This window comes from Anopheles ziemanni, chromosome 2 (assembly GCF_943734765.1).
Source record: "Anopheles ziemanni chromosome 2, idAnoZiCoDA_A2_x.2, whole genome shotgun sequence".
Taxonomy (NCBI): Eukaryota; Metazoa; Arthropoda; class Insecta; order Diptera; family Culicidae; genus Anopheles; species Anopheles ziemanni.
The window spans coordinates 1,258,022-1,285,668 of record NC_080705.1 but is presented as its reverse complement, the minus strand read 5'-3'; the positions used below and the strand labels follow the sequence as shown (position 1 = coordinate 1,285,668).

General features: G+C 48.3%; 1 protein-coding gene across 1 annotated transcript in view; it reads right to left on the bottom strand.

The window, feature by feature from the left end:
* Positions 1 to 27,647, bottom strand: part of LOC131282536 (rap1 GTPase-activating protein 1) — a 118,515-nt gene that overhangs the window by 9,268 nt on the left and 81,600 nt on the right. The window contains exon 3 of the mRNA XM_058312033.1: positions 8,092 to 8,136. Within this exon, the coding sequence (XP_058168016.1) occupies positions 8,092 to 8,136 (45 nt within the window). The remainder of the gene's footprint in view (positions 1 to 8,091; positions 8,137 to 27,647) is intronic.

Here is a 27,647-nt window from a genome sequence, read left to right as displayed (position 1 = left end):
CAGGGGTTGCATACATAAAATTCCGTCAATCCTCCGGTCGAAAAATAGGAGAAGAAGAAACTGACACTTCGCCAGCCCCTCCTCGCCAAGGGTACAAAAAATCCACTCCCACACATCATAACACCCACTCTCTCTCTCCTTCGCCGAGGGAATGTGTTTTTTAATATATGGAGAAAAAGATGAAAACCATAACGAACGGGCGCACATTTGCATGCGGCAAAGCGAAGTCTGAAGTCTTTTGATTATCTCCTCCTGCGGGAGAAGAAATATAGGGGCCGGGGGAGGAACCGGTATGCAGCAATATAGACTGGAAAATTTACGAGCCTAGATCAAAATCACCGGAAAATTATACAGCACTATGTGTCTCGCTGGAAAAGGTTCGGGATGGCTTTGACGATGCAAATCAATTTATCAAAGCCTGCAAGAAACAATGGCACTAGAAGAGGGTACACCAACACCAAAGACATCCTCCCAGACCTCAATGGCAAGATTTACGCTAAGGTCAACCTATCTATTTGGACAGAAGAAAACCCCCCAACAGGGAGAGAGAGAGGCAAGTGTTGAGGGTCTCATAATTTTGCATTGTCTTCGCCGCACCATAGATGGAGCATAAAATGCCCATCCGCCCCCCATCATCGGGGGTCCATGATGTTTTATTTGCAATCCCAACACACACGCCAACCGTCGTCGTGGTTGTGGTTGGAACTGAGTGAATCGAAAGATAGACTCCTCTAAATGTCGCAAGTTCGCGGAGGGTTGTAATTAAGTTATGTCAGATCGACTCCACCCTTTGCGCCAAAACCATCCACCCCAACCCAAATGCGAACGAAGCGACTTCAAAACGTCCCAACGTTTCTTCAGCGAGTTGGCCCTGAACGCGGCCAGAACCCACCGGTGCAAAATGTTTCGTTGAGGTTCTTTGGGGTGGTGACCAGCGAAGCGTGCTTCCTTCCTTCGGGTTGTCGTTAATCATCGTCGCCTTGTCGTCTTTGATGGTCGTACCTGAAGGAGCCCGGCTCAAGCAATGGAGCCGCGCTGGCTGGAGAAAAGAAGATTGACCGCCACGTCATCCTCGATCGGCGGTTTCCATCCGACGATGAGTTGTGGGTTTCGGTGGGTTGGGTGCTTAATTATTATGCCTGCCGCCATTTCAATACAAGAATCCGTTCTTTGACTGGTTGACGGAGGAAAAGGGCTCACGCAATTGCGTACGTCTCGACGAGAAGTAATATAAAAAGGGCAGCTCACTTTTCTAGCAGGGAAAACCTTCAAAAACGGCATCAAAATAGTTCCTATGGCATCAAAATAGTTCCCCTTGACTAAACTAGAGCTAAGCTCTTATTTTACGATTTGAACATTCTTCCCCAAGTGCGGTGGAGGTTGTTTCACCGTTCGTTGGATGAAACGCATTACGCTCGTTCTGATGGGCCAAACACTTCAGAGGTTCGGTCGGGAAATTGGAGTGTTTTATTCCGCCACTTGGTTTCACCTTGGCTCCACAATTAAAACCTCCTATCTGGCTTAAAGGCCAAATGAGAAGGCTACCGTGTTTTTACTGTAACTATCAAAATACGCACACAAACTGCACCTTGCACTTGACTGCGCTCTAACCCCCCGTTCCGGTTGGAAAGGAAACCCTTGCTGAAGGGTTTCAACTGTGTGTATATATATTTTTTCCCCCTTCTTATGTGCGCACAAACAAATACAACCATTTTCTCTCGTTCGCTTCCTGCCACCGCGAGTAGTGTTGATTGCGAGGGTACTGGAAAATGGTAACATAAGTTTTGTGTTGCTACGCAAACCTCCGGCAAGTTTTGGGCTCCATTTCCCAAACACACCATACACGTGATAACAACAGTTTGCGCGCACAGTCTTCTGGTTTCGGACGGACAAAAAAAAAAGAACCTCCCCCCGAGAAAACCGCAGGCTTTGTACATCGTGTCCGAAAGGGGTTTAGAAGGAAAGGGCGGCACAGACACACACCATTTTTACCAAGCCCAATTGATGCACCTCGGTGAAAGCTCAAACAGCAACAGGAAGACGACGCATCGGGCGGGTTTATGTGTGTATGTCACTTGAGGAAGAACGTTGTGGTTGCGCTTGGTGCACACATCCGCTTAGGGGTTGTTGCAGAGTGACATCCACTGCAAAGGCTTCCTTGTGCGACAAATAATCGATTCATGTCATTCATTCGAGTGACCATTGCATTTCGGTTGATCGTTGTACAAATCTTCGTAGGTTGTTCCACATGGAAAATGCAACTGTAACCTTCAAGAAACGGCAGTACACTCTCCTTGAACGGATCGTAACCTTCATCTTTATCAGCATTTCAACAGAGAAGGTGATTGATTTATTGGAAGTGTGAACGCAGCAGGACCCTCGAGGTTCAGTTCTGGTTAGAGAGAAACCCCTCACGCTTATCATTGGCCCTGCCTAAGGAGGGTTACGGTTGAGTTAGTTTGCCAACATTGGTCGAGGGAGGGGGTGGGCGAAAAGGGATAATAAAAGCAGACCAGTGTGGCAGTAGGAGCCTAATGATCCAACACTTTACACGTAAAAATGTGTCCCCCAGTCACTTCGTGTGAGGGTAAACAATTGGCAACCCCAACAACGACGACGACGACATCGCTCGGGTTGAGGGCCGTCAATAAAGGGCAGATATAGAACACCACCTTCTTCTAAGTGGGGTGGGGTATGGGGAAACCGACTCTGCGACGGCCATGACTAACCGAAAGGGGGCAGATGTCGACATCGATGCGTGCCAGGGGAACGTCATTTTGTGGCCACGTTTCGATCGGTCCCATTTTCCGTTAAATTAACGTGACTCTCCCTTGTGTTTGCGACCTGTGAGATGTGAGGGGTGGGTTTATGCTACAAACAGAGGAGAGTCAGTGTCGGGAACTACCTTCGACGATCAGATAGACGATCAACCCCGGAGACTCCCCCGCCGTCGACAGGTGAGCCTTTAAGAGTAAATGTTTATCCGGGAGTTTTCCCGAGGTTGGCGTGCGATGATGGACACGTTCCACGAGAAATTTCCCATATGCCAACCCTCGCGCGAGACCAGGTTGCCGCCATCGAGTTTATTGACTGGTTTCAGGGAACCTTCTACTATCACCAACCCCCTTCCGTTTTGATATACTTTCCACTTCCTATAAATAGCAACACGATGTTTCTGTTGATATATATATTTTCCAAGGCAACGCGCTCTCTTCTTCTCGACGAGGAGTTCCAAATTTTTCTCAGTCCAAGGAAAAGAACACGTTTTTCTTTCCGTTTCGTTGTCGCTGTTCTTCTGTCGCACTTCTTTTCTACCTCCTTTTCCCAAGATGAACACTCCGTCAACTTCGAAGTGCAACGCTGCCAACAAACTCGGCCACACGGAGGAGGAACAGCTGTGATTATGAGAAACGTGCGATAATTTTCACGTTTTTCCGTTCGTGCGACACACACACACACGCGGAGAGCGAAGGTTCACGTTTGGGGCATTTATTTTTAACGACTCGGAAGCAAGAAATTCGGTCGTCGATGGCGTCATCCACTCCCGCCAGCCAAGGCCTTTCTTCCCGTCCGCCCTCTTGCAATGCAAATAGCCACACATCCACTGCCCGCTCCCTCTCCCCCTCTCGCTGGGGGGAGTGAGTTTGTTGCTTCATCGTGTCTTTTGACTCCCAGACGGACAACACATCGCTATGTTCGGCGGTGGGGCGGACGCGCTTGGACGACCACTTCCAGATGATGGATTAATGGCGGCAGAATTCAAACATACGCAAACTGAACTTCATTCCCGGTTCCTATTTCACTTCGACGGGACTATTCACTTCGCGGTGACTATTCACTCCGACGCTGCCGACGTCGTGTGATTGATTACGGGACCCATTTCATCATCATCGGTCGGGTGTGTGAGTGTTATATTTTCCTTCTTTTTAACTTCTGTTGCATCGGTTCGATCCCCAGGATCCATCCCTTTCAGGTCAGGTAGGGTTGTAAATCAGGAGCTACCGCGGGTGTCTTCTCCTCTTCGGACATTAATGGAACACACACTCCTCTTCCATATCATCATCGTCGCTCCTAACCCCCCGGCCTCGGGAGTGTTGTGTGTGCCCTTCAAAGTGTGGCCCAAAGGCGGAGTTCATCATCGTTAAAAATAAAACATACCGAGGACCATCATCAGTCAGTGCAACGGACCACCCCCGTGGCGATTAGAAAAGGGACGCGCAACAAAAAAAAAAGAAAAGAAGAGAAAAAAAACAACACACTCTTCTGCAAACATGTCTGATAAGTAAGTGAGGGTTTTTCGGAATTGCAATCGCCGCGTTCACACCACACATCACGTTTCGACGAGTGGCGATTGTCTGGAGGAGACGGCATAGCGCCTAAGCTAGAGTAAAAGGAAGTTGTTTTAAAGTCTATGGCGATGGTTGATAGAACGCGGGGCGCGACTTTTTGATAACCTCGGGTGGCGAAATATTTAAAATAAATTCATTTAGTTTACTTGCAGCTGACAGCTCCGAACTCTGGGGGTTGGAATTTCATTCCGATGATTTGATAGCATGACATAATAATGTGAAAGAGTTTACGTCTGCAACGCCAGCAAAGGTTGAAAAGGTGAAGGACAAACAATCCCTAAAGATTGCTTCATCCATGACGGGGACGTAGGTAAACGTTTGTGCCATCACTACTTCCCAAGCGTTGGATTGGCAGTCGTTTTTATTTCCACCCATTTTCGAAACAAGACCTTACCATAAAAGTCCACCTAAAGTAAGCAATCAACCACCAAAGTATTATTCCCTACGATAAGCAGCAAACTCTACTACCCTCTCTTTGAAGTGATAAATTACCCCACGCACAGTAACGACAGGAGGACGGACCCGTCGTGTTTCGCGGCAGGTGTTGTCGTTGGCTCATTATTCTTATCCGAAAGTCGTCCCTCGCAGCAAAAGGTTCTTTCGGTCCTTGGTACTTGGAAAAGTACCCATTAGGGGTTCGCGCCGAAGAAGGAACTTTCACACAGGTTCACTTATCTACCCCTCTAAGACCAACCTCCGCCCTTCCGGTCGGCCATTGACAGGGATAGGGGGGGAGAACCACCCAACGCCGGGGTGGAGTTGCTTCAGGAGGTCATCAACAATAATTACCACCGGCGAGGTGTTTGATGGTTGCTTTTTGAAAGACAAGGGTGGTTGTTCCGGGGGAGCTTCCGTTCATCGCCCGCGAGTTATGACACATTTCGACAACCCATGGATCCTGTGGTGGTGATTCCCCAAACACACACACCACGGCGGAGCGTCGTCAAATCGATTTTCGACCCCAAAGCCAAGGCCGAAAATGGGGTTGATTCGATTGTGTTGCCTTGTTTGCGTGGTCGTTTGCGGCCGGTCATCAGCGGCATTACGTAATGCAACTATAATTACATCCATCATAATGCACACCCCCTCGCCCCCCCCCCCCTCCCCACGGGCATTTTTCGTAATGGCCATGACCACCGCCATAAACGAGGCCAATAGGAGAAAACACTTCCGTTTCGACGAGAAACGGTGACACTTTCACGGGAAGCGTTGGGAAACCCTACCGCCGCCACACAAGGGACATTCCAAGGGATTGGACATCTTTTAAAAATAGAAGAGATCGGTTTCCCTGGTTGACAACACAGGAGAGGTCCTAGATGGAATGGAAGGAATGTGCTGTCCCGGGATTGTTTGAGTTGCAATTAGCAAAAAATACCATAGGTTCAGGTTGGAATGACATGCTTCTCCTGCTATGATACACATATCACCATACCTCTTGTGTTTCGCAGGACAATGACGGTGAAACCCAAGCATAAAAAAAACTAGGCCTAGAGGCCCGATTAGAGCATGATATACTGTCGCTATTTTTAGAGGAAAGAAGTACACACCCAGCGGGGAATGGGTGGCGAAAAGGGGGGTTAGTCGACATGCTGGAGCCGATTGTGTGTTGCGAGGCACGAGTCCGAGACAGGAGGCATCAACACTCGCGTTCGGATCGCCAACAACAAACCGCACACGCGCGTGTGTGTGTGTATTGGCCACGAGAAGCGAAGTTAATTGTTTCCACTTACTCGCATGCAATGTTTGGCGGTTTTTTCTTTCTCTCTCCGCCACGCGTTTTCCCATAGTGCCGGGGTGCATTTCGGACGCACAATGGAAAGCTTGCCACCCCAGCCAGCCAGGCAGCCAGCCAGTGCGCCCTTTTTGCCTGGAGTGGAGATCGCAGGCCAGAGTATTTAGCTCATCGATCCATTATGGTTTATTGCAGGTGCTCCCATCATGCGCCCGCCCCAAACCCACGTCATCGCACAACCAGCATAACCATCGTCATTAGCCGATCAAAAGCAGTGCTGTGAACACTTCCCCTCTCATCCCACACCCCCTTTTCTTCCCACCACTGGCCGGCGTTTCCCATTCATTAGGAGCACACATAATTAAGTGTGCGTTTATTTTTCCATATGCACTCGCTCGGCGTGTATGTGTTGGCACTTATGCCATCCTTTCTTCCATGCCGTTTCGCCTTCCCTTTTCCTACGAGATTATGTAAAGTTGGTCCATCATCACCAGGCCAAGAAGAAGAAGCGAAGATCGCTTCACATTGCATTAGGAGAGAGAGTGCATCGTGTGGTTTACCCTTGTTTTCTTTTTTTTTCTGAACCATATCGCCCGGGAATGATGGCTGCGCCAAAGGGAATGTGCCTGGGAAAATCGAGGCGAAAAAGGAAAAAACTACCCTTCCCGACTGTGGCACTGTGTCGTTTGCGTTTGTTGTGTGTTCCCAGTGAACTATTGCACCATTAGCGTGTGCACTACACCGCGCGAGTGGAGGGCGTGAAGCCACAGTTTTCCACGACGTTTTTCCCTCCCCCCACCAAGCGACACTTACTATCTCATCGCGTTCTCATCTTTCACCGGTAATTGCAAAATTGCGATGCATTTAAGATGAGGCGGCAAACAGAACATTTTATGTCTTCGGCGAAGATAAACCTGCGCGGCAACACAATGCTGTTATTACGCGAGACCCCCGCCTCGGGATGGGTTTTCATAGAAAGCGCTTTCGAATGCCCTTTTTTTTGCTGGCTGGAAAAGCCTCCAACCGACAGCAGCAGGAATGCATTTTTCAACCTGAAGCAATGTTGTTTTATTTTAGCGTTTCCTTGTCGGGTTGCGATAAAATGTTACATATATTGGGCAGATGAGGAAAACTTTTCACTCCAGTAGTGGCGACGGAAAAGTGTGGAAAAAGGGGCCATTATTTCACCCCCCCGTCCCGTCCAATATTTGACCGAAAGTTTCTCGTAAACAATATTTTCTCTCCTCCCCTGGCAAGCGCTGGACGGTCGCCAAAAGCCGAAGAAAGCATGAGATGGGAAAACACACACGAGAACATTCTTGAAAAGGCACGTACGGGCAGTTAAGGAAAGAGTGCATTCTCCATTCCGGCCCGGGAAAAAGTTTGTTGGTTCAACAATGTAAAACCACAGCCCAAAGTCGTGACCCACCACCACTTGGACACCATCGGCAATGAAGTGCATTTTTCTGTCAGTTGTTATTGCCTTCCGCCGATTCGTTGACGACCGAAAACTTCTCTCCTGATGGGGGAGGGAGGGTGTTTGGGTGGTTTTTCATCCAGGCTCAACCGTTTGGAAATTGAATTTATTTTTGCAGTTCAATTTCATTCTCTGACAGGCACCCAAACAACAGGCCCTTCTTCAGGATGGAAGGCAATCGTGTGACAAGTGGGATATTGGATTCTTCTCCGAACCGGAAGTTGTACGAAAAGAGAGAAGGAAAAAAAACTCAAAATTTATTGCCCCCGAGCATAACACAGGAGTGACATTATTGTCGGATTGTTTCATTGTCGAACAAAAACGAGAGCTTGTCTTTTCCACCCGAAAAACGGACCGGCGCCCTGGTTGGTAAACAGTGGAAAACTCTTGCATAAATTAGGGGGAGACCGCATCATTCCGCCTGGTTATATGCTCGCCCCGGATGTGATGAAGTAGTGCGGCTTTGATGCTGGACGATGTCGTGCGCAGTTAGTGGATAAAGTTCTTGTGTTTCGTCGTTTCTCACTACTTACAATGCAAACCATTCGAGTTTTCGTGCCCGTGCTTACGGTACGCACCTGCAACGAGAGAAGGAAAGGACAAAGAAAAACGCTTGTTTAGTACGAGGATCAAAAGGAAATGCTGCACCGGCTGGAAGGTAAACAGGATGGAAGTTCAAAAGAAACGCTTAAGAAAGGGCCGTGTTCATACGTGTTTCAAATGTCGAAGGCACGTGTCATTATGCATAATGAAGAAAGGAATCATGAAAAAGTGCGATGTAAGCGGGATGTGGACGAGTTTTCACCTGTGCGGAAAGACTTTACCTTCCCAAAAATGGTTCCGTACGACGCTGACCGAACGAAAGTTAGGAAAGTTTCAAACATAGTTCCCAAATGTAACAAAAAAATAATAATCCACTTCCACTTAGTATTCCCACCTTGTTAAATGTGTATCACGCCGGACGGAAATCTTGTGTTTTGAAACGGAAAAAACAACCACTTGCTTCGAAAAAAAAAACCACAGGCAGTCATTAGTCGTAGGAAAAGTTAGGGCCCTTCGTTCGGTGGGGAAAAACTTCATCCAACTACACGCGCTGGCTGACGTCGGAAGCAACCAAGAGCCAACGAGGTCGAGACTGTGTAACACGTGTTGCCACTCCCCCCCCCCCCCCCCCCCCCCCCCATGCATGGTGAATGGCTTTTAAATAAAGGTAAAACTAATCATCCCCCCTCTGGGCTAACGAAATCAAGGCCGAAATGCGCGAATGGAGAAAGCGTGCGCGCATCGATTTACGTCCGCAGATGAGCACCGATTTTCTTCATTTTGGGGGAGATGTTTTCCACCCCGAAACACACACCGAACCGTCGTCGTTGTCGGTGGCGGCTTTGGCTTTCGTCCACATCGATGTGATGCTTGGAGGAAGGAAAATTGATTTCCATCCCCCAAAAGGGTGTCGGAGGTTTGGAACGGAGCCAAAGAGTGGGAGATGAAGAAAATCCCCAATACCACAACCTTGCGCTTCAGGTGCGCAGAAAGGGTTGCGGTTTGTTTCAAGCCAACCCCAAAGATGTTGACACAGTTCCGTGATTGATTTTCCTTGCAGTAATAACTTTGGCCAGCGTTTCGTGCGTCAATACGCAACAACATTGGTTTTGGTTTAGTACTCCGATGATGCTGCATCGACACGGTTCGCCTTTTTTGTTTGTTTCAAATAGCGGTTTAGTTGTGTTTACCAAATTGTTCCCTGTTGGGTTGCATGCTAATTTTACTCTATTGTGTACAAATCTGCAATCACGTCGGGTCGTCGGTTGAGAAATTTCCCCTTCAAGGTCTGATTTTTCTCTGTTGTTGTCTGTTGTCTGTTGTCTGTTTGATTTCCTATGATGAGTGAACGAAAAACAACTCACGGGGTATACATATTTGCATCTTCGCACATTGAATCCGAGAGTAGAGGTGCAGCGTGTTTTAGCAACCGAAAATAGACATGATTGGTGCAATTGATTGCGCTCTGACTGACGGGAAGGTCAAAAACGGGCGGAAGGGAAATATAGACGAAGCGAAGTAAAGCAGAACTGGAAGCGAGAGGACATTCCCAAGTGCAGAGTGCAGTTTTCCAAGCTTCGGATCGACACGATTTTGGGATGGAGTGGTGGTTTTTTTGTTTCCTTCGGTTGGAAATATCAATTTTGTCGTTCGTGATGATGCCATAAGCATAGGACCACGTCCGTTCAACTCGGAGTGCTGCGCGCGTTCCAGATCGTAAAACCGGTGTGTGCGCGAGCCACAATGAAGGACAGGAGGAGTAAAATCGTGAGCTCACGGTCCTCGATTCGTTCATTGACAGGAGCGCTAATTGCCGCTCGGTACGGTTGGACGCCAACCGTCGCCGCCGAACCAAAGGGCATGAACGTAAATAAGAAAAAAAATGCACGATGGACGCTTGGCGCTTCTGTCGCGTGAAGAAAACATACCGCCGGATCGAGAAATGTAATCTCCCGACGCGAATGAAGTTGGGTGGTGGGGTAAAAATAGAACCCAACAATCACACACATACACAGTGATGCGTCGTGCGACAGTCTCGTTTGGCAATCGCTGTTTGTTGGTGTCCCTAACCCGAGCCACGAACCGGCGTTTGGTGAATGCGAACGTGAATAAAATATTCGCCTACAAATCCCGAGCGAGCCCTACATCAACACTGCACACGAGGCTTGGTTTATGAAGTAAAATGCATCCAATTGACTATGAAAGCACGAACATTAACCTACCACCACTACCTCCATATTCCACCAAACGGCTCTCGTGAGCAAACGAAGGATCAAACGAAAAGCGAACTGTTTGTCCTCAACCTACTTGGGCTCTCGTACACATATAAAATTTTCTGTTGTTGCCTCGCGTGGGCAACATGATTCGTCCACTGTTCGGATTCGGCATAAAATGGTGGGTATGAAATATTTGAACATTTTTCAACTGCAATTTGAAACGAACGAATGAGCTATGCTTGACGATGCGAAGGACTGAGCGCGGAGGCGTACTTGCATTAAAATTCAATTAAAATCGTGCCACGAATTTCAACCCGCTGGTTTTCCGCGTCACAGGCTCGCGAGAATCGTATGCGTTGTTGATGTGCGTCAAGTCCTCCGGTACGTGCGAACAAAAGGTAATCGCACCGACGTTGGGAGGTGGGCAAAAAAAATACACGACTTCAGAATGGAGCCCTCATCCCAAGTGGAGAAGCTAAGTCGATCATGTTTCTTTGTCTGAAGCCACGCGCTTTGGAACTCCCAATAACACAATAAGCTCCCGCTGAGGTTTGGATGGATGGCGCGTCCCACGTCAAGAAATAAGTGTCGCGTCTTACAGGCACCCAATCTCCGAAATCCCGGATTGTCACGCACTCGTTTCCATCCATTTGTTTTTTTTTTGTTCGTCTAATGTTTTGTTGTGTCGAAGTGACAAATGCGTATGCGTGGACGGTGGGAATGTTAATGTCTTTCGTACGGTTAAAAATGCTGGATTCTTGTCCACAACAGCATCTCAGAGCCAGCGTTCTTATGGAGCAAATCATCCTCTCGCTCCACGGGGTTTTTTTCCTACACCCTTTCCGCGTGTGTCAGTGCTTTAAAAAAGCGCCAACTCAACTCAACAACGCATGAATTAACCCAGACGCTAATTTGAATCAGCGAAATTAGCGGTTGTGGAGGTTCTCACGCAGCTTTTATCGTCCGCAGTGGCAAGCGAAAAGTGAAAAAGTTCAGCCTGTACAAGCCTTTCGTTTTTCACGCCAGCACGCGACTTGCGAGCGTCTCATCATGCACACACAACCACCAGCTTAGCTTTTTCCACCACACCCGGCCCTTCCCCACCAAACACTGGTGTTATTGCGAGGCTAATTGTGGCAGACGATTGTCACTTTCTCGCCAATATGACGTCATGGCGTCCGAAGAAAGTTTCACTTTTCTCGCCTTCAATTTTTGCGTACATAAACAACAAGCCCCCTTTGCCTTTTCGTTGGTTCACTCTTTCCTCTTTCCACCCCAACAAAAATATTATCAACGTTTTTTTAAATGTTATCTCTCTTTCGTTCACCTTTTCACCACGCTGCTCGGTTCGTGCTTCCTCGGTGGAGGTACTTTCGGTGAAATGAGCGGTCATACTGTCACTTTCGATTTGTTCAAAAACAATTTCGCGATTGTCTTCGCAAACGGTTTTCCTCCTCGAGTCAAGCACACGGGGCCCCGAACACAATCTACAAATCAGCTCAACATGCTGCCTCTCAACATAATTCCGACTTCTGGCTCGAGTTCATTAGCGAAGCAGCCAACACCCCCGCCGCCGCTTCCCTTCAATTGTATCTGATTTGTGGTCCCCCATGACAAAGCCGTCGGAGGAGAGATTAATGAGCTACAATTAAAAGTGAGATTTATTGGTGAAGATACGGCGAAGTCGAGTGTTGAGGTGGAGAGTGAAAAAAAAGCAACACGGTTCATAGAATTCAACGGGGTTGCTACACTGGTTCCGCAACAAAACCTGAGCGCGCTTCCAATGGGGGGTGGGTGAAGAAACAATAGGACAAACGATGAGGCACCTGAGAGTCGTCAGTCGTCAAAACCACTCCCAACTCCCAATGTGAACCACCCTCAGACAAATGGCGATTTTGTCGCGAAACTACTACGCGCACAACAAACACTCCCCTCCCCACCGGGGAATGGCGAAACCGTGGAAAACTCAGTTCGAGTTTAATTCCAACAAGTGTCGCGATTTCACCCCAACACTCTCTCCCCCAACAGCCGCCTTTTCCCGGGGGCCTATTTTTTCGTTAATGCTAATGCCAAAGCATAACCCAATTGAACATAGCCGAACCTAGGTCCATTTTCACGGTTGGTCAGTTTAGTGTGACTCGGTCAGGGTTAGGTTGAACGGGAAGGAGGGAGGGAGATGATGAGGTTTGAATAAATGAGGCGGCGTTTACGAAAAATGCTGCGAGTGTTGTTTTTTCCCAGACGAAACGGCGATCCGATCGGAATGTCGACGGTTTTCGAATGCTTAAATCGTGGCGGAAATTTATCTACTCCACCCGATCGGTCCCGTAAAACATGTGATCTTGACCGTTCAAAGACGGCAAGCCAGTGGCGTTAAATAAAATTGTGAACGCTTAAATTAGGAGGCACTGCCACCCGGTGGGATATCCTTTCATTGTGTCGTAGATAAATGTTTCAACGGCCGCCATCTTTGCTGACGCACGCCGGGGAGGTTCACGCACGGAATTCGGTGGCGATCTTTCATCCGATCGGTGTGAGTGGATTTATGTGGTGTCTCTTTGACTCTTTGCATTTCAACAGCAGATTCCAACCGACGGGGAGACTAATTTGAGAGACGCCATTTTGCGCAAATCAGTTGAAACGAAGGATTTTAAATAAAGTAAAATGGTGGTTTTGCAACAAGATCGACTTTTGCCAAGGAAGAACTTGGCGCTTCTGTTCTTTGCTTCTCGAAACCGATAAATTCTGCAAAGTTGAAGCAATTGTGCAACTCAACAGAAGCCATTGTTGCGCTTCTGATGATGTGGAGGATAAAGTTGATGATTGTACTGGATGGAGGAGTGGTAACACCAGTCTCCACCGGTTAGGCACTCCATCGCAGTACACGCTTTTGCATATTAATCAGCTAGACTTGGTGGCGCGAGCAGCGGTTTTTGTACCTCCAATATTTTAAACAATCGCGTTTCTGTGCCATTCGCTTTCGAACTGGATTGAGGAGATGGCGTTAAATATTTGTAAAAAAAGGTAATAGCACACTCAACTCTTTGTGGATGGCGTTGCATAAATACACATTGGCGCAAAGTTTATCTGCGTACTTCATACAGGCAGCAGATAAGAAGTACTTCAACAAGCCTTCATCAGTCGGGGTGGTTGTTCGTGCATAAAACTCTAATTCCCAACGGTTAGCTATCTTGTGTATGTTTGCATGTGCATATGTGATAAATTCAATATCGTTAGGCTCAAAACTGCGCCTCTTGCGCTTTCCTGCGATGATCGTATCGAAAAGCAAACACGGCCGCCATCTTTCCCCAATGAGCCAACACCTTCTCGAAACATACAGTTTAATAAACACGAAATAAAATGAAGCTAATCAAATCGATTGATTCACCTTCACTTATCGTCATTGGTGCGAGGGTACCGACCACTTAACTCCCATGTGTCTCCCTTCGAGCTACCGGAGCCCATACATACACATCAGCACACACGACGGAGGTGTTGAAGATTGATGTCTTTCCGGACACGTTTTCTTACCGACGCGCGTTCCGCAAAATCAATTTTAAATCGCCACTCCGCGAGTTCGTTCGCTTGACTGAGCCGCATTAAAATTGCGCCAGTGTTAAGGCAACAACGGATGGAAGATGATTGTACACAAAAGACACAATATAAGGTAGTACAAGATGCCGAGTGGTGCGATGTTGTTTTGCGCACATTAATCGCACCTTGTTGCAATATCAAATCGACATTATTCGTCGAATTTCATCGAACAGGAAATAATGGAAGCAAGCTCCAGCCAGGCGGAAACGGTTAGGATTCATATTATGGAGTCATTTGTCGGGTACGATTGACTTCTTGTATAAGCAGGGAGGCCCTTGTGTTGAAAGAAGGCAACCAGTAGTGAGGATTGATTACTCACTTCTGTTCTAGGCTCAAGTCAAATCAAATAAACACGTTTGTTTTTACTACCAGGGGTAACAATAGTAAATGTTCTGATTAAACCAATCGAGTAATAAACTATAAATAACGGAATGTGAAGATGATTATCATGTGCAAAATAGCTTAGCGTTGTTTTAGAAAGCGTTCACAGCATGTTTCCTTTCTTCCACGTTCCAGCGAATGTCACTTTTTGATGGTTTTTCAAGCTCATATGCATCGAGGAAAACTTATGGTCGCATCGAATCTGCTCATCGCCGTTGTTTAACGCTTTGCTGGGCCGCAAACTCCATGACTGATAGTAATCTAATAAATGCAGTGCTGACGCTTTCGTAGGCCCCGGGCGTCTCTTGCTTCACTTGCAGATGTCTTATTAGTGTGTCTTCACTTCTCACTCTATTAACATTTTGAATAATTTCCATCGCCTTAGAAAGGGGAACCAAACCGGCCGATCGGAAACTTATTATAGCACCGACGACGACGGGTGGCCCACACCAGCGCAGCGAAATAGCTTATAGGCAGTCAGTAGTCCGTCCGGGGAGGTGTGAAAGCGATCTTCCAAAACCGTTCCACTTGGCTTCGCGATCGATCTGCGCCGATGGATGGAAATTGGTTGTTCCCAGCAAATAAGGGAAAATTGGAAGAAAACGATCATCGACAAGCCGGGGAATGTCGCTTGGTTTGCTGCTCCGGTTTTGTAACCTCGTGAAGGTACTACCTCACCACCACCCTAGCCCCTTCTGTCATGTGGTTTTCCTCGCTATTCCAATGACTCACAGTCGAAGAGGAGAGGACAGACCATTTTGGGGCGGACAAAATTCCTTTGCGCCTCGAAGCCAAGTTAAATCTAGAGTACATAAAATGCGGTCACAAATTAACCGCTTCCCCCCCCCCTCCCTCAAAAGAGAAGACAAACATGCCCCTTCAGGGTTGATCTAAATATCGACGGATTCCAAACTTTGTACTTTACGCCGTTCGATTTAAACGGTTTGTCTTTTCGCTGCGCATTTGCTTTCCAATGATTCCCGTTGGGATTAGGCCAGTTTAACGGGAGTTTTTGTTTCGGGAAAACAGCCACGAGAGCAACTGTTTGCTGTCGGGGGGCATGGTTTCCGTGATCGATTCTGTTTTGCGGGCAGGAAACACAAGCAAAACAACCAACGACGGAAAATATAACAAGCTTACATTCCTTCGGATTTCCCACCTTTTGCTCGAACGTGTGTTTTTTTTCGGAGGGAAATGATCACCAGAAGCACCAAAAATTGATTAGCACCGCAACGAGCGATTTTGTTGATTTGCTCGTAAATTATAGGCCCCAGGCGCGTCCCTTTTCTTATAGCTTCCCTATTTTCTTGTCTTAGCGAAACATCCGATGCGCACACGAGGAGGAGGATTAGCCGCCATTCTTTCCGACCGGTTAACCTCTTTCTTTCGGTAGCAGCCTCGTCCCGTTGGCCACAAACCATCGACCACCGCTCGTCCTATGGTCGTCGAACATTAGCGAACGATATTAGCGAGCCGTGATTTGCGACTTGGGGCACAAACGTTTGCGCGGTTTCTTGGAGCCTTCTCTCTCTATCTCTCCTTTAAGCTCGCTGAACGGTGGTCGCTTTCACCGTCATTCACGCTAAAATTACCACGAAAGTACCCCTTCGATTTGCAGATTTACCGTTGCGTCGATCGAGTCGAAGGGAAGAAGAAACGGCGGCTTTCTAGCTGTTGCTGGAAAAGCTGCTGCTGTTGTTGTTGGCAACCCTTGTTTCCGTCTCCGGCTCCGGTTCAAGATCTGCCGTGTAAACGACTCTCTGGCCTGCACCACCCGGGACTGGTTGTTCTCGCTTCTACCTCCCCCTCCTGCTCTTGTGGTATGTGCCCGTCAATCCGAAGCCGAACCCATCAGTTCCGAAACATTTGCCAACGCTTTCGAGAGAGATGGTGCCGTATGGAAGGGCGGCCGGGCAGAGTAACGTTGCTTCAGTTGCTCTTCCCATTTGCGCAACGTAATGGAAACCCTTTCCACTTAGGCCGGCGGCGCATGGATCATCATTTTTCAAAACCCAAGTCCCGCTTCGCTCCCGGATTTCATCTTCTAGATGATGATCCGCAACCAAAAGGCGATTAATCGATCGAGAAAATGATCCCGTGTTGATGCTGATGCACCAACCCCCCTTTCGGTTCGTTGCAGCTCATCAAAAAGCACTTTGGGGAACACAACATAAGCGTTGGCAGCTCACATTCGTGATAAGCTCGTTAGTTTTACGGCCTCGGAAACGAGGCCACAACTGAGTGGATCGCGAAGGGAGTCATATTCGATTTGTAAAAGTGGCATTCAACGCTCCTCACGTGAACATACTTCCGTACTGCTTCTCGCGTTACACAAGTGTGGTGTGCTTTATGTGATTGTACACATGTAATTTGACAGTGAAAAAAACCCCTTACTTGTAAGTGAATTTACATCAACGTAAGTGTTATGCTCACCCACATTTGTTTTTGTGATTCATCGTTCCATGTGTGTCTGCTTCCGCTCACCCAGCCAAGCTTCGCGTCGGAAAAATGCATTCCCCCCCACCCTCCCCAATCGTCGGCACCGGGCTTCCTGGACACGATCGAGCATAAGGAGCCAAATGCGCGAATATTGCGCGCACGGATGGACCTCGACACGTGTGAAATAATAATGATGTGACCGGGAAGGAAGGAGAGTGTGCGTGTGCGTGAGCCACCATGCGCGACGGATGTCTGAGCTTTTGCGCACACCCCACAACACCCCCCCCCCCCCCTCCATTAGGCTTGCACATATCCGCACCAACGCCTTCGAGACGAAGGCGAGAATTCCTTTTTCTATTAATTCCTGTTTTTGATGTTAATAAAACAATTGAATTACTTCACCGCAGGGCGTCGGAGTGGAGGGGGGGTTAGGAAAGGCTTCAATGAGGCTAATGGTCCTCCCTGCCTGCCTCCCTGTGTAACGTCGCCTGAAGAAAAAAATGAATCTAATGACAGACCCCGAAGGCCATAATTTCAGTAACAGACCTCGCACTTTGATTGACACCAAATCCGTGAGCGTCGACCGAAACGCGGATGTGTCCCGCTCGAATATGTGGTACGTCGTGTGTGCCCTCGGTGGTGGAGCGGACACTTTTCCTAGCGGGTTATGTTTTTTCCCCCGCTTTTTTTTGTGTTTACGTTGATTACCATCGGCAGGAGGAATAGCAATTGACGGCGCAATGGAAAATGATGATGACGGGTCTCTCCTCGGAGCGGTGCTTTATGCCACCAACGGAACGGCGTTACGAGAACAAACGAACGTGTTGTATGTTGAAGGAATGGGTGGGTGAGAGGGGACGGTAATAAAAAGGCAATCCTAGACCGTCTTCTTCGGGGTTCGGGGCTGCCTAGATTGCTGGTCGCCGCGGTTTTCCTCGACGCTGGACGATGGTGGTGTTTTGCTAACAAGTCATAGAAATATTCCAGCGCAGTAAATATGTCAAAGTATAAGCCGTCCCATTTGTTCCAGCCATAAATTGCTCCCTACACCCACCCACTTTAAACTTAGGGCCAAACAAACCCCCTCAAGGCGCGGGAGTTTTTAAGAGACCCCTCCGTCCGAGTTCTTGTGGGCGACCCCCACGGTTTGGATTACAATTTTCCAAGAAAACATAACCGTACAAAACACGTCACCCGGACACGCCAGAGTCTGAAATGATCGATCTATTTGGAGCAATTTGTCGCAACACAATTGCATCGTTTTCGACCGTTGCATTGGATTGTTTGGTTTTTCGGATGGGCACCAACCAACACCAGAAGACGCCGAACGCCGCGGGGTCTGATTTTGTTAACCTCATTCTGGTGCGTCCTCTCCTGCATTCGAATCGCATGATCTGCAGCTTGGATCGATGCCACCACCCCCATCTGCAGCAATGTTGCCATCTAGATTTCGCTTTTAATAGCGCCCAATTAAGGCAAATTGCTCGATTTTCAGCCTTCAACTCTCCCGCGTCGAGGGCACGTGGACAATGGTTTCGATAAACGGATGGGTGCGACTTCCATCGAGTAGAGGGTGGAGTTCCCGGGAGGCTCTCCAGCATAAATCATGCAGAACAACGTGCCGCACAAAACCAGATGTGGCAACGACGTTCCCCCAGAACGACCCAGAAGATAGGACTCGATAAGATTGTGGCCTCAATGGAGGGACGAGGGGATTAAATGACGAAGCCGGGAAGTGAAAAAGTGGGCCTCACCTAACGATCCTTGTGCCACAGGATGATCATTGTTTCATTGGAGACAATATTCCCAAATCGCTAGCTCTCCCTCTCTCCCACTGGGTTATCGTCTTCATCATTACGCGCCATCGTCTTTTATTCGCATAAAAATCCTTCCGCCATTGTTCTCATCATTGGGCCCGTTCGTATTCGCGGTCCTGATGTCGCCAATATATCACCACCCCGGCTCGTCGTTTCGCAACGGTTTCAGTTTACGCCCCACAACGTTCCGACAAACGGTCACGCGAAACGGAATTCGGGAGATACGGCCAATCGAAACCAGTGCCACAATTTTGTCTGGTGGTTTGGGACGGAGGGGATGATGGTGGGGGAGGATTTTGCCTTGGGCCATCTGTTGCATGCCACCACCACCATCCGACAGTCAACTGGCCATGAAGTCGCGCGGTCCTTCCCGAAGACATGCGCCGACATAAAATTTATATTCATATTATTTTATTATGACGCCCATGTGCTTAAATTTCGCAACAAACGAGCTGAATCGTACGAAAGCCCGATTCGCGACCAAGTGGTTTGGGTTCTGGGGCGGCCTATGTGATTTGTTGGTGAATTGATACTTTGATGCTGCTTCAACGAGGAGGTGGTGATGGACCTGATTCACTGAACCGCTTTTTTCCTTCTTCTTCTTCGGCGTGTCCCTGAACCTCATCGGGTTGTTATGAATTCGCTTCATCATTTATTTATGCACTCGAATGCCCTTTGGCGAAAACGGGTTGAAAAGAGCAATGCGGGAAAGTGAGTGTTTAAACTTTCATGCAGGAAATTCAACTCCAGAACGTGAACTGAAGCGATAAAGGGCACTGTATGAGGGAACGGCCTGTGTGTGTGTTGCGGTTGTATTAATTTGTATCAGTTCGCAATCAGCATTCAACGCCACCCCCGACAGTGTGGCGACCGGAAAATGCACCCACATTGTACAATTAACTACTCAGAGGGATCTCTCGTTTGATGTCGGTGATGACGTGTGGCCAATCGAGAAAAAAGTAGCAAGCCCTTCGACTACCGGTTTGCGTGTAGCCACCGCCTCCAGCGCCAGGAATGTTTCGCGAGCGGCGATGGGTGGAAAAACACAGCACAACCAGCACAATAATAACACTGTAAACCCGCCGTCTAGTGTTGCCGCGTGTTTGTGATCGCGAGCGAGCGAATGGGCAAAGATTGAACGGCGATACACAGCTGTAGCTGTTGTTGTTGGGGCTGGAGCTGGACCGGACTCGCGAACTCACACTGTTGCGAGCGGCGTACACAAATTAATAGGCAACCCCGAACGCCACTAAACGAGTTAACCTTACCCATTTAGCAACGCGAGAACGGCGCCATTTGGCCGGTTTTTTTTTTGTTGTAAGTTGTTCCAGTGTTCCAACATGTCGAGTATTATTTACATTCTCAGCTGGGTTTGGTTTCTCCACTCCCACAATGGCATGCTGCGGCGCACAAGATCACCTCCCACCACCGTGTGTTCCGGTGGTGTTTGTACGCGATCGTTCGTGGGCGACACGTACACACAAACACACATTTACCTCGCAGTAGCGATCGAGAATGCAGGAATGTGTCACTTTGCAAATGACGCCAGCGGAAGATAAAAAAAAAGGCCAGTCCGTTGTCGACAAGAAAACACACAAACGGTATGCTATCTCCCGAGCGCGCATATGTTATCAATATTAGTTTATGTTGTTTTCCTCCTGTACCTCTCCCCGCACACGGTGGTCTGGGTTTCGGGAGATAATAAGCTACTTCCCCGACCGTTGTAGATAGACCTTACGCTTGGGAAAAAAAACACGCATATGGCCGGTTGTAAAAACCCGAGAGATCATAGACTCGGGCACAAATCAAACATCATAAAACGGGTCCTCTTCTGCTCAAGGACTCGCATGAAGATGTTCCTAGGACAACGGCGCCACCAAACATGGGGGAAAGAGAAGGAAAGGAGTGCACTTCGGAAGAGAAAGCTCGAGAGAGTGGTAATTCTCGGCCGATCGTCATCGTGTACTTGTGGCGTTCGAATTGTTTGGCTTGTGCTGTAAAAATATCCCTATCGGCATATAAACGAACGAAGGATAACAAACGCAGGCGGACTTCGGAGGTGGTGGTTGCCAAATCGACGAAAGGGCAAAGGCAGTATAAGTATAAGACAGCGATGGAGGAAGAATGGCTCCATAAAAAGCGTTAATCTTGGCCATCGAAGAGCAAGAGCGAGCACAATCACGTCGAGTGCATGTTGTTCGGTTTGCGGTAGTCATCTGGAGGATGGAAGTGAAGGAGGGGGTAACCATACATCCACGAGCGAATGTAGGCTAAGGCGTCATATCCATTTTCGGCACGCCGGTTCCCTTGGCGAGACTCAAAAAGCCGAGGGTTCGAGAAAAAGGGATCAAAAACTCGAGACGAGATTGGATCATGAATTTAAGTCCAAGCCGAACGAATGAAAACACTGACAACGGTGAGGCTCACCAACCAGGTCGACGAAATCATAGAAGCTTAGACGAGAATATGTAAGGGCTTAGGGTGTTGCGAGGTGCGGCAGAACCCGTCGTACTCACGCTCCTCCTCCACGGTGATCTACGCCTTCTGCGCGAGACCTTAACGGCGTTTGCCTTCGTCGTCGTCAGAAACTCAGTCACGACACAATCCGCTGTTGCTGATCCGACGCGAGGCGTGCGCAACCGGTTTTCTCGAACCGTTGCGCTTGAACGTATGCGATGACATTTGCCACCGCTGCTGCTCTGCGTCGCCATGACGAACGAAAGGTACCGAACCGAGGTCAAAATGAAGCGAAGGCAGCAGCGAAAAAATGGCGTAGAATCTCCTCGCAGAGGATCTGAAAACTGGACACCTGAGACGGGGTTGATCTCGAATCACCAATGTCGCCCCGAGATCAGGTTTGATAGCGACAAAATCGATTCCTAAAAACCACCTGATCGTGTTGTGGTGGTGGTAGTTTTCTACCACGAGTCCGGACTTATGGACCTACGTTCCGATCATTATGCTCTCTCTCTGCGGCGGATGTGGATGCCGGGTTGTTGACACACATATTCGACGGACGGCGGAAACCACAACAAAAGCCCAACAACACCGATAGATTCCGTTTTTATTGTCAAAGAAGGTCTCGTGAGTGAGTTCGTGCGTGAGTATGTCACCAGGAAGTGAAAGTCAGGAAACTGGTAATGCACACACACACTCGGCGAAGGTTTGAGCTTTCTTTCGTCCAGCATATCTCTGAACAAGGGCATCAATCAGTTCCTTCCGTCGACTCTGAATTCCGTCAGCTATTTTCCGTTATTTTCTCGACCCAATTTGCATTTCTTCGAATCTGTTCGAGTGCGCGCGCTCGAGAGATTTAAAAAGAAACAAGCCTCAGTGGATTCAGCTTCGGATGGGCCAAAAGTTTGACGATCCAATTAGGCGCGGGCTTGTCACCACGGGGGGAACCAGCATCGGAAGAGGCTGGCCATTTGGACGGAAAAATGGACAAAGTTCTACTCAACAACATCTGGCTGGAAGCTTTCCATTGGAAACGATAAGCGCTTTTTGGTAAAAACCCGGGCAAATGTTGACACTATTTTTCCCCGATGCGGGTCGTGGTCCTTATAGCTTCCCCTTTTGAGGGGAATTGCTTCAAACGAGGACGTGGCCCGGGAACGTGAACTCCTCCACCAATAGACGCGCAGGTGTGTCGCCCGGTGAATGTGTGGAAATATTTGTTCGGTCTGTTTTTTTTTCGATGGTACCTACATAGTTTTTCTCCCCTTCACGTGGCGGTGGTGTTCATCATTATGCTTGGCAAACAAAGATACCGACCCGGACCGGAACCGGCTCTTACGGGGACTAACGTACGAACGACGAGACGACGGAGCGGAAAAACATCTGCCACATGTTGGAACCGGACATGCGGAGTTCCACCGAATGCCGGTTGTGGTGTGTGGGAGAATGTGCCGCAGGATAACGCCTCGTCGTCGTCGTTGCCATCTTTTTTCCCAAAACCTCGCTCTCTTCCAGGAAGCACACAACATTATGCATGTACACATAAGTTTTGTGACAGGGGAAAAATGCCGAAGAAAGGACAGTGGGAAGAAAAATAATGTTTTCAGTCAGCAGAACTTTAACGCCACTTCATAATCTTCTCCCGTCTCCTTCCAGCAAGTTTGAGACGGTGTTGACGGGCGCGCAAATTAGCATTAGGAAGTGTGCCCATATGAGGCGCGCGAGGCATTATCGGGGCCTAAGTCTGCAGTGGGCATTGTTTGTTTGGCGTCGGGAAAAAAACTTAACATTTCGCAAAAGGCACGAGAGAGAGAGCTTCATAAAAATGGTCCTTTGCTTAATCTTTTTCCTCCAACCGAACAAGGGAAGACAGACAGTAAATATAAAACCCCATTTTTATCACTCTGGGGGGATTTTTTCCGATGTTGTGTGTGTCGGTTGACACATTCCATCATAACTGCTATTGGCTCCTGTCCATCTTGGGGCCCTCGTGAGACATCGAGCGTGGTAAATTAAACGAAAATTTGCTAACCATCATCACCCCATCTCTTGGGTGAGAGGAACGCCCCGGTTGGGGGGAGGGAGGGGGGATTTCTTTGGCACGAACCAACGGTCCCAAAAAAAAAAACGTAAGACCAGACCAGCCGGCAGACACGAGTCAGACCTACCGTTTGTCTCTAGTCTGTTTCAAAAATCCAACCATTTCGATCGTCATCAGCGAATTAAATAAAACAAAAAAGGAAGCAACCGCTAACGAATCTCCCCCTCGAGGTCGCGTGGGCCCCGTCTGCCGTTTATAATGCAATGCCCCAACAACCCAAGAGCATGTGCTCCAAGTTGTACCAGCAGTGCGTCGCAGTTGTTTTCCGTCTTCGCCGCCATTAGGCGACTTAATTGCGTGCGCGCGCGATGCGCGATTAACGGAAAACGCATGTACGCATGAGATCAGCATCGAAGAGGAGAGTTGTGTTTGGGGGTGGGGTGGAAAAGGCGAAAATAAAACACATCACATCTCTTTCGGGGTGCGCTGCTCGGTGATGAAAGTCCTTACCTCGATGCGGCCACTGTGATGTTGCAGATTGTTGTTACCATTACTGCTACTACCACTACCACTACTACCGTTGTTGCTGCCCAAGTGGCTCGTTATGTTGCCATTGTTGTTGTTATTGTTGTTGTGGTTGTTGTTGTTGTTGGTGCTGCTGCTGCCATTGTTGTTGCTCGTGATGGAGTTCCTGCTCGCCCCGGGCAGGTCGCGCCAGCGGAGGACACCCATGACTGCCTGTCGCACCCAGCGGCGCTCACCGCCTTCGCTTTGGAAGGCCACCGTGGAGTTTGACTATGTTGGGGTGAAGCTGTTTTTTTTTTCTCTTCTTCCTCCGTTTTTTTTGGGTCGGACTTAGTTTTTACCGATCACATATGCACACAGAAAAAACACTCGCGATCTACTCCTGCAGCCTTCGGGCGGCGTCGTCGACGGTGGGTCGCATCGAATCAAATCCGGAGCGGCCGCGTCAATTCAAACTTCAATAAACGCAACTGGAATTAAATGGTGTCGTAATGTAAATCGAGTCGCCGCCGCACACTGAAAGAAGTAGTTTCTTTTTGCCCTCCCTCCCCCCCAGGCGTCCGTTTCTTCCCTAAAGGTGGTGGGTCCATCGAGTTCGATTCGCCACAGCCCCGGCGGTGATCGCCACATTTAAATTCGTTTCAGAGGTGAAGAGGGTGACGATGATGGGGGAGGGGGGAAAAGCACTTCCAACATCGCATCAGTGCAGCAGCCAATTTTATGTAATTACGAATTCATTGCCAACACACAGTGAAGGCGTGTGTGTGTTTGTTTGAACTATTCCGTTTTGATGGAGTTTTTTTTGTTTTCTTCGACTTTGGATTTCTGAATCGAATCGTGTACTCTAATTGCAAGAAGGTTAAACTTAAGAGCTAAGGGACATATGGTTCCAATTGCAACAGACAAAACAACGTAAAGTACTGTACGAAAAGCAAAAAGTTTATTCCTTTTCCCTCACCTAACTAAGCGAAATTGGCTGACTAATGTTCACTTCGAGATTCGCACCAACATGTCACTTGTCCATCCAGAGTGTATACCTATGTACTTTCGCCTTGTTCCTTCGGGGCAAAAAGGTTGTGAGAGAGTTTCCCTTTTCCATGCCACAAGGGCTCCTTCCCATTCCTTATGTTAGGGTGGAAGGAGTCGATGATGACTCATCCGAGAAAGGCCAGGTTCGGCAGGGAATCCTTGGTAATACACTTTCCCCTACCGAATCGATTTATCATCCCCCTATCGGGAATGTGGTGGAACGAGGGAAGCGAAAGCGAGTAGGGAAGGGGTTTTTTGTTTTCAGAGACGCCGAAATGGCCTGTCGCTCTCCAAAAACGCCGGGTCACTTTTCCTTACACTTTCCTTTCGGGGCTCGCGATTTGCGAATATAAACAAAATATTTGCGTACTTAAATGGCCTCCAAAACCAAGCGGGATTGCTTTACGTTGACACAAAAGATAGATCCACTTTCTCGTGTGGAGGAGGAAGCATTAAGTTGTATTTGCAACAATTCGATCTTATTCAGCTTTCCATCAACTTAACGTTGGTGACTATGGCCACTTCAGTCCAGCTACTTTCTCCCCATTCCCCATACCGGCACCGCGGTTTAATACCGCCCCGTTTTTTTCCACTTTATTAATTAACCACTAGGAAAATCCACCTTTGACTAATAACGGGGGGTCGGGCGAAAGAGTGAATGTCTGGCATGGGAATTCGGGTCTTTCTTAATTTCTATGCCCACACTTCACGAACACTTCGGCTACGGGGAAATTAATAACCTCAAGACAATTTCTTTGGGAACCGAGATGAGGCCAAGAGGCGTGCACATTGGGATGACTTAGTCGGGGGGTGGAAAAAAACTCGGGGGAACTCAAATCTTCCGACTTCCGTCTCGCCCAAAAAAAAAGCACATACGTGAAGAACCAAACTTGATCATTGGAGGAAATAATCGGCAATTGGTTGACACACTGACCACCATCAGCACCACCAGCATCATTATCTTCTCGAACTGAACCACCTTTCGCTGGAGATGAAAGCGTTCGCGATCATCACACATACATACACATACACACAAACGAGTTGGATTGTCACAAAATTCGCACAAAACCTGCTCCACCGTGCGCTAACATAGCGTCTTACGCACCAGAAAGCACAGGCAGGAATTTGCCTACGTACTGTCGTGCAATTTGCTCCACTCGTAAACACGTTCTTCTTAAACTTTTCAACTGCTGCTTGAACAAAACGCCAACCCCTCAAAAATACCTCTGAGCCACGACGTTGGGGGAAAATGCGTGAGGGATCCGCTACAACGCGCCACACAAGGAGGGTTTATTACGCGAACGGAACAAAAACACGCTTTCGTTCGACTCGCGCGACGTGCCACATTCGACCGTTCTCTACGACTGCTAGCGCCGAACTGAAGCTGGGTCCACCATCGCTAGAGATCCGAAGCCCGCGCCAGACCGGTTCCTCGCGCTGGAACGGAGCTGTGAGTCCGGCATGTTTACCTTTTAACTACCAATGGGAATCGTTTTAATGTGTTTAAAATAAAAATGTGCTAATAAACTACACAAGCCACTTTTTTTTATATGCACAAACAATGATTTGGTTTTCGAGTGGAACATGATTTTACTTACAGCACCTAGGTTCGATCCGGAACTAATTGGTTCCTCTGTTTTACTACTAGGTGCAAGCGAGTGAGTCACAACATAGGAACCCCTCTCTACTCAAAGGTGCAATACACAATGCACCGGAGGTGCAACGAATGCATTGCTGCTCTCCCTTTCGCTCCTTTCCCCTCCCATCCTTTACACAACCCCCTGAGAGAGTGAGAGTACGAATAAATGTGCGTGTCCTGTGAAGCGATGCACAAATTCTCGTCAAACTTTCTCGTGACGCGACTGAAACGAGGGTGTCATTTTGAATTTCGAGGCCTGAAACATGCGTTCCGCTGGTTCAATGCAAAGCAGACAAAAACATGCTGAAGAGATTAATATGCGGTTCTGCCGAAAAAGGCGGTACGGTTTCGGGAGACGAAAAGTATGAGAAGGAGTAGTTTTGTTGAAACGAATGTGGAACATGTGGCCCAATCCATCTAACCACTTGATCGAAGGAAGCCTTTTGCTAATGACAGGCGCATTATTTTCCCGTTTTCTTTTGCCTTTCCTCCCCAAAGGGCAACGTCCTGAAGGAGGCAAGGAGTCCTACGGGACTCTACCTCCCTGGAATGCACCAAACCACCCCCCGATGTCCCGGCTGGTTCCTGTCTTCCAACCAGGAGCGAAAGTACATAAGAGTGAATGAATTATTGAAATGAAGCCGCTCGGTACACACCGAAACACCGATGGCAGACGAGACCAGACACGCACACCTTCTGGCACATATGCATGCAAAACAGGCCTGGGGACGAACGTACCACGCAAAGTGGCGCCATACGGACATCACGAGAGTGTCATCTGGACCGGAGGGATGCTCCGCTTCCGGGCACGGTGGAGAAATTTGAGACTTCCAAAGTGGAAATGATAGGCACAATGGATGGTGATGATGATGACGATAGTGGTGTCGGAGGTGGTGATGACGATGGACAGAAAAAGCAGAATCGCAAAAGAGGAATCACACCAATTTGTTCACTTGCAACCGGAACGTTGAGTCCTTGAACGGAATGGTTAAGAATATCATCCATTCGACGATTTGTCCTCCGCCTCCGGGGTGGGGGGTTGGTTCTTGGGGGGCTTCACAACAACAATAATGTGTATAAAAGAATCCATTATTCATCACCCCCCCCCCCCCCCCCCCCCAGGCATTGTGGTCTAGCGTGGAGCGATCCATTTCCGCGATGAGCAAAACTTACCGACATCTAATCGAAAGCTTCTCGAGAGACCTGACGGTTCTAATGCTCTATATCCGTTTGTAATCCGCGCGAAATATTGACCAACTCACCTGGAAAAGAGAGGAATAAAACAAAAAAATATGGTTAACTATTATACGACCACTTGGGGGCACAGGAAGAACAAAAACAAAAGAACAGCTAAATAATTCATTATGATCAACCAAAGACCCACGACGACTTCCCCCCGCCTCTGGTG